Raw genomic sequence first — 8312 nt, 5'->3', positions numbered from 1 at the left:
AGCCACAAAGAGTCGGATAAATATAGTATCCCTCAAATGACTGCTAATGATTTTTCCTGCCTTTAGTAATACATTTGCTCCTTCTTGTTTCTCTATTTGTCTTTTAAAAAAATTCAACTACAACAAAGTGGACTTTTAAAAAATATTTATAGTAATCAAATAAATCTGATTTTCATTTTTCTTTAAAATACTTTTTCATGCTCTCCTTTTTGTTGTTTTTGAGCGCTTCTCGATTATTTTTTTCTAAAGTCTAATTTTGCGTAGCTATTTTTATCAAAACAATCACATGCTTCGCGTAAGTCAGTGAACAGCGTAGTCTGTCAACGAATTAAGAGTCTTAAAATGAACAGTTTATTATTTAAAATCGCTTATTATTTAACCAGTTTTTTGTTATCAGCGGTCCAGTGGTCAAACTTATATTTTAAATTGCAGACTAAGAATGCGCGAGACTTGCCAAGAACTCTCCCATCAATTATATTACGCAAAGAGTTTTAAAAGTTATAAATTTGGTTAGTTTAGCTAGTTTGAATAGATATTAAAACCGCAATTTTGCCGTTACGAAAGCATATTTGAGCAGATTACTTTTTAAGCTGATCAAAAATGGGACATTTTGTCAAGTCCCGGTTTAAAATTATTTTATTGCCTGGGTTGATTTTCGCAATAACTGCTTTGTTTTCCGAAAGTCACGCCAGTGGTTTAACTCGAGATTTGCCGGAACCGTTCGCGTTACCATTTGGACCGAAAGCGGGTGACACTTTCAACCTGAAAAACGATGAAGGGTGCTCCCCGGAGCAGAACATGACAAGGTCATTTCGATTCGGCGATGACAGATATGATTCTTTGTACGTTTGTAACAACGGGTACATATCTTTTGGCTACGATTACTCAAGCTATGACCCCGATGAATCTTTCATTTCTTCTAGCGCTGTGTTTATTGCCCCATTTTTTGCTGACACTTTTATCGTTGACAACCTCTTTGATTACGAATGCTTGGATTCAATTCATTATATTCTTGACTTTCTTCAAGGTCTTAACTACACTTTGACTGAATATGAAGTGAACAATTACATTAATGAACCAATTTGTGCGTATTATTTTCTTTTGCTTCAAAATGGCCCTAATGGTAATTACTCACAGTTTTATCAAAGCATTGGAGACGTTTACGATCCTTTGTTGCAACCTGTTGTTGAAAACTGGGAGCAAACGCCAATTCTTGCTGAAGATTTGAATGTGCATAATGACGACAACTTAACTTTGCTCATCATGAATAAAAACACTACGAAGTACCCCAACTTGGCAAACAATATTATGAAGCGGGAAGTTACTAATGAAACCGATTTCCAAGTTCTTTCTGACATTTTGTCCCATTTTGAGCCATATTTTAACGCCAGTTTTGCATACGCGGTCACCTACTACAAAATAAAAGAATACTATGGGTTTGTAGATCTAGCGAATAGTTTTCAGGCTGTGATCACGTGTGACGAAGCAGGTGGTGTGAACAGAGAAGAGGACAATTGTTTCGCTCTGTATGATTACTTCGAAATAGAGTACCCCAGAGACTTAACGGTCAGAATGGGATTCAAAAGTGAATGTAAGTAGAAAAATGGGATCTTTTGCCACCATGTGTTCTTTTGCAACCATGTGGTGCCTTAATCGTAAGGTCAGAACATATGAGAAGACATAACTATTTCACTGATATCTTCTCAACTTTTTTTTCTTATGGATTCTAACAATGGCAATCAATAGGCAAATTAGGTTGTGAAGTAGAAGTATCTCTTTGTCAATTCATTTCAATTTTTTTATGTAACGGATGATCTCCTATCAATGACGAGGATAGCTTTTCACTACCCAATTCGTTTCAGAGTTTTCAAGTTAGTGTGGATATTAGGTTTTTGCTGTTAGCGCTTGTGAACTGTATTATCCACTATACTGTACATTACCGTCGCAGTAATTGATGCTCAATTAGTCTGTAGTACTGACTAGTAAAAACTCTAGAAGTTTGACTCAGGTTTCGATAATAACTGAGAGAGTAAATCAAATCGAGGAAATATCACCGGCTAACTCCCCATGTAACATTCTCCTATAAAATAGCTTTCTGCGTGGAGAGTTTTGAAGGTGATATGATATTTACTTTCAAAATTTCAAAAATAAAATGATGATTTGACGAATTTAAAAAACATATTGTTTGAGGTTGGTTTTGCTGCTCACTCCAACAACTTTGTATTTTTTCATTGCGACTTCCCCTATGCTAAATTCTGTAACTGAAAAAATGTAATCCAAATTTTGATCGATTGTAACGAAGCTCAAAGAGAAAAATATTCAGAAAATTTGATTATTTCTGAGGTGGCCCAATAGAATAAAAGTTGAGGTTGCACGAGCTCCCTTTTTTCATTTTTCATTAGGTTTTTTGTCATTGACGTTTTCGGTTCCAACAAATGTTGCAAATCGCTTTATAAAGTTTCTCCCCAAATTAATAGAATACATACGCATTTCAACTTGAAACTCAATAACTGTTTATCAAAAGCAAATATTTCAAGTTTGTAGATAATTGAAACAGCAATATTCTTTGGTCACCCGCTATGATCTTCTAGATGTTTTCTCTTGCCCTGACTTGTAATTATGCCACCAGCTCTATTAATTATACTAAAGCTTATTATAGCTGACCTAGTTTTAAATGATGAAATTACTTTTTCTCCGCAAATATTAGCAAGAAATAATACATATCTTCAATATTGGCTGCTGACGTCAAATTCGTCCAATTAGTCAAATTAAGATTTTGACGAAATCTTAAAAAAAATCTAAGATTATTACAAATTGGCTTCAAACTACTAATTTGTTCAGATCATGTGTTCGAGCTGGAAGAGTCGAGAACCTCAGACATTTTTCAACTTCCAGTTGAAAGCAACTGTGGCATCCCCGGGATCTACTTGTTCCGACTCAACCAATATCCAGACGGGAACTTTGTAAACGTTGCAACGGAACCAAAAACAACCCCTGTCACCGTGGCACCAATTGATCTGTCTGATTTGCCGGAGCCGTTTGTGCTTCCTTTTGGACCCAAACACAACGACAGTTTCACCATAAAAATGGACGACGGTTGTTCGAACGAACAGTTTCTAAGTCGAAGATTTCGCTTTGGAACCCTGACATTTGACTCCTTGTACGTATGCACGAATGGTCATATCTCGCTTGGAAGTGGCAATTCAATGCTGTCGTGGTCTTCCTCAAACACATTCATAACTCCGTTTTTGGATGACGCTGACATTGAAGAAAACATTTTCGATTACGGCTGCTTCAATTCCAGTTACCCAGGTTGGAGAGAAAACATCTGTGATCTTTATCACCGTTTGGATCATTATTCTACTGGTTTCTATAATCACTATCTAAATTCATATGTTGGCGATCCGAACTTGGAGCAGGCAATTGAAGACTGGAATGCGATGTCATTCAGAGCATCCGAGTTGAACGTCCGACGAGACGACGAATTGACGCTTCTCTTGATGGGCCGAAACACCACTAAGTATGCGAACCTTGTCAATAACATCATGAAACGGGAAGTGACATCTCAGAGTGACTTGGACATTTTGACCAATCTAATTGACGACTTTGAGCCTAATTTTGAAGCATCGTTTGCGTATGTCGTAACATTCTACAAAAACAGTCGATATCCAGGTCTACTTGACGAGGTCAACAGCTACCAAGTTGTAATTGTGTGTGATAATTTTGGAGGACCTCGGAATCGAACCGAGGATCACTGCTTCTGTTTGTTCGACTACTTCGAAATCAAGTGGGATGCGGTTTCCTCCGCAAGAGCTGGGTTCAACACACCAGGTAAAATATTTGTTTAAATGTAGGTATTTTCTTTTGTGCTATTAGGAAATATCGCGTCACGTTTCATTTTTCAATTTCCAGATCTGCTGGCACTTTTTGGAAAGCAACAAACCACATTTTTGTAAAAAAAATTGTGGGGTAGGGGTATCTATATACGGCCAAACAAAAAGCGAACACTCAGAGCAATAAAAAATTTTGAGCGATGAAAAATTGTTAATAAAATGTGATTTAGATACTTCCGATTGTTAACACTCAATACCGAATATGTTTTTATACATATATATGATCCGTGTATAAAACCTAGGAACTGGTGACCCTTGACTGCAACTTTGTGATATAAAGCAATGAAAAAGATCAAGAAAACTTTTTTAAAACCATGTATTCAGTTGTTTTGCTAAGCTGGAATAAGTCCATTGCTAAAGTTGTGGTAAATCAACACCCATCGAGAGAATGACCAAACATGGCAAGACCTTAGATTGTTTTTAAAAGTTCACTTCTTTGACAAAATTCTTAAGAAATGAAAAGTGCCCGGGCCTAGCACGTATTGAAATACAGTGGTAAATAATAGTGAAAACAACAAGTTTTTTGTGCGAGACCTTACTCTGGTTTGGTCCCACTTAACCATAAAAAGCTATTTTGCGCCCTATAAGTCGTTCTAATTGTTTACACTGCTCATGCATTTCAGACAGACTGCTGTTAAACTGCGTTAAGCAATGTGCCGGTTGACCTCTAACTGCTCAGCGCAAAATGTTGTCTGTCTTTGATCTTAGCAGCGATTAGAACCACCCTTTTTTTAGTGCTATTAGGAAATATCGCGTCACGTTTAATTTTTCAATTTCCAGATCTGTTGGCACTTTTTGGAAAGCAACAAACCACATTTTATAAAAAAATTGTGGGGTAGGGGTATCTATATACGGCAAAACAAAAATCAAACACTCAGAGCAATAAAAAATTTTGAGCGATGAAAAATTGTTAATAAAACGTGATTTAGATACTTCCGATTGTTAACACTCAATACCGAATATGTTTTTATTCATATATATGATCCGTGTATAAATACTAGGAACTGGTGACCCTTGACTGCGACTTTGTGATATAAAGCAATGAAAAAGATCAAGAAAATTTTTTTAAAACCATGTGTTCAGTTGTTTTGCTAAGCTGGAATAAGTCAATTGCTAAAATTGTGGTAAATTAACACCCATCGAGATAATGACCAAACATGATAAGACCTTAGATTGTTTTTAAAAGTTCACTTGTTTGACAAAATTCTTAAGAAATGAAAAGTGCCCGGACCTAGCATGTATTTAAATACAGTGGTAAATAATAGTAAAAATAGCATGTTTTTTGTGCGAGGCATTACTCTGGTTTGGTCCCACTTCACCATAAATAGCTATTTTGCGCCCTATGAGCCGTTCGATTTGTTTACACTGCTCATGCATTTCAGACAGACTGCTGTTAAACTGCGTTAGGCAATGTGCCGGTTGACCTCTAACTGCTCAAGGCAAAATGCTGCCTGTCTTTGATCTCAGCAGCAATTAGAACCACCTTATTTTTTAAGGGCATGTTTACTCGCGCTTAACTCCAATCTAGTGGCAATTAAATTTGTCGCTAACGATAAAAGGCCGAAAATCATAGAGGGAAAATTTTAATGACGAACATGAATCTATGATTTTAACAGAACTTATTTTAGCGGAAATTAGCAGAAATAAGATTATAGCATGATTACTCTGTGCATTAACATTTTTACTTGGTTAAAAGGGACCACTTAGTGAATGAAGTCAATTAGGTGCGTAATCCCCTACCTGCCTCCTCCCACTCCCTCCCTCTATCTCCACATCTACCTCCATCCCCTCTACCTCCAATCTACCTCCATCCCCTCTACCTCCTTCCCCCTCCGTATACCTCCATCCTACCTCCCGCTACCTGTACCTGCACTCCGCCTCCCCCTCCCTCTACCTCCTCCTTCCTCGCCCTCCCTCCCCTTCATCCCACTCCCTCTACCTGTACCCTACCTCCACTGCACCTATCACAAATAATTCATATTGACTGCTTTAAATTGGACCTTTATAGTGAATGGTGCGCATAGTCTATTGAATCAAATGAGAGTTTTATTTAGTCACTGTAAATTCACGACTGAGTTCACAAATGAAAGGGGTTTTCCTTGCACCTTCTCATCAGAATTAATGAAGTCGAACATCAACATCATTTGGATCGCAAAAAATCACATGTTGAGTTTAAGACCTTGTTTTATATTTTTCGACGAAAACACATTAAACATGCATCTGAAACACAAAAGAGAACAAGAGACAGAACCAAAAATTGAGATTAAGTGGTACACAATTGGTGAGCTCAAAACTGAAAACACGCAACCAATAAACATAAGGTGGAGCTAAAATAGAAGAGAATACCGGGAGCTGTAAAAGTAGGGAAAGAGAGGAGGCGGGAATTACTTCAATTCATCAACCAGCTGCAAGCGGAAAATCAAGCAGCAGTTCAAACGCAGCTATCAAAGCGAGCTAAATTTCTGAAAACAGAGTATCATTAGTGGCAAACTTAATTGCAACCTAGTCATTTCCTAATTTTCTCCATTATTTTCTGAGAAACAATATTTGTTTTTTGTATAATGATGTAAGTTTTCAACAATATTAAGATTTTGAAGTGAAATGTCAGTTTTTCTCTTACTTGCTTTACTGTGGATCAAGTTTTGAGAACCCTGATATTGACAAAGTAAAATATTCCCATGAAAAGTGTAATTTATGGCTCATTTTTGACCAAATTTTTATTTGGTAAAGAGCAATCATTGCTTTATTATTGAATTGATGACAGCCAAATCTTTGATAGGGAGATATAACAAAAAAATTACCTAAAAAATTATAACTAATATTCTATAAAGCGCATTAGTCGTCTAAAACTTTTAAAGCTGAGACTGCTGGATAAACTTTTTTTGGGTGTTTAAAGAACGCACAAACGCCAGAATGCTCAAAGAACGTATACCGGATTCTTGAATTTCATATAGGAACCAAATATTTAAATCTTGGCAACCACAGCATGACCATATAAGAAATTTTCGTATGGTCTGTATGGGACCATACTTGGTTCTTGGATTTGGTTCTCTGGAAAGGTCAAATCGCGTACGTTAAATATAAAATTACTTTAACATTGCGGATTTTATTGGCTGATTTTTACGCACAGCTACTTCAACGCGGAGATGCATTTTTTCTTTTGCCTACTTGTTTATCGATGTTTTCGCAGCTCACGCTCAGTATTTTTTCGAAGCAGCCTCTATCAGAATGCCGTACTCTCTCTGGAGCACTTCTTTTCGAATTTATATACGCTTAATGCAAATTTTGATCAGTCCTAATTCATTTTGAGTCTTTAGAGCACGTAATTAAGCACTTAAGTATTTTTTGTTCACCTGGATTTTCCAAATCAATGAAATTGAGAGTGAAATTGAGAAAAATTGAGATCTGAACAGGATGTAGTATGTGCTGGACCACCAGCATGTTACACCGTGTAACCTCTGTTTAGTATAGAATACATTCTTCAAAGGGAGAAGGAATCAGGGTCATTGAAGGCAAATAACTATTTAATATTTTTCACAACAATGAAGAAAAATTTTCCAACAACAATTTTGAAAAAATAAATGAATTCGATTATGAACAGGTATATTTTTAAGTCCAGTTTTGTGTTCGGTTGCCTTTGTCTATAATTCGACCTGAAAAGTTTTCTCATTTTATCTTCAGGATTATTGATGTACCTTGTTTGTCTATGATTTTTGAGAATATGAAACATAAGTCAAATTATCAAACATAAACAAATTATTACATTTATTATTTAGAAAAAATAATAAAGAATTAATATTGGAAATATTTTATCATAGTAATCACAAACAAAATTTAAAATATAAGCCCAGCACTTTTACAAAGTTGTTTGGGCTCTACTGCAATGGCAATCACAGTGAAGTTATATAGTTAGAAATAACTTATCCCTAAGATTTGCAATGCTAATTACTGTTGGCACCTAATGGGGCTAAGACCAATTGAATTAGTTGAATTGTGCCCTGCATATTCTGAGATGAGTTGATTTCCGAATTTTGTGCCAACTCACACGTTTGAGAAGGGTACAAGATGACAACCACACTCTAAAAAAGTTCACATAACTTTACCTGAAAAATCACCTGAAGTTACTTGAACTGTTCAGTTAGATTGGTCTCACCTGAACCATGGACACACCTTAAAAATACCTGCAAAATTTACCTGAAAAAGAAACCCGTAAAAATGCCCACCATTATTGTTAAGTTGTTAGTTTTAAGGTGTTATTGTAAATACGCTGGAGCGCTGCTCTGGAGATAGTTGATTCATCACATCTGAGCTCGAAAAAAGCTCGCTTTTAACTAATCAATGTTGGATACAGAACTTGGGTTGTCACAAAAAAGAGAAATCTAAACCTTAGTTGACCAGTTGGCTTGCGATTCTAAAATT

General features: G+C 36.2%; 1 protein-coding gene across 1 annotated transcript in view; it reads left to right on the top strand.

The window, feature by feature from the left end:
• The first annotated feature begins 412 nt into the window (after nucleotides 1-412).
• The window catches only part of LOC142334839 (uncharacterized), a 48738-nt gene continuing 40838 nt past the window's right edge, over nucleotides 413-8312 (top strand). The window contains exons 1-2 of the mRNA XM_075383167.1: nucleotides 413-1591; nucleotides 2842-3831. Coding sequence (XP_075239282.1) covers nucleotides 601-1591; nucleotides 2842-3831 — 1981 coding nt within the window. The 5' untranslated portion in view covers nucleotides 413-600. The remainder of the gene's footprint in view (nucleotides 1592-2841; nucleotides 3832-8312) is intronic.

Source organism: Convolutriloba macropyga, chromosome 2 (assembly GCF_964194025.1).
Source record: "Convolutriloba macropyga chromosome 2, txConMacr16.3, whole genome shotgun sequence".
In the NCBI taxonomy this organism is placed as follows: Eukaryota; Metazoa; Xenacoelomorpha; order Acoela; family Convolutidae; genus Convolutriloba; species Convolutriloba macropyga.
Note: the sequence above shows the minus strand (reverse complement) of the source record. Positions and strands in the feature narration are given on the sequence as shown.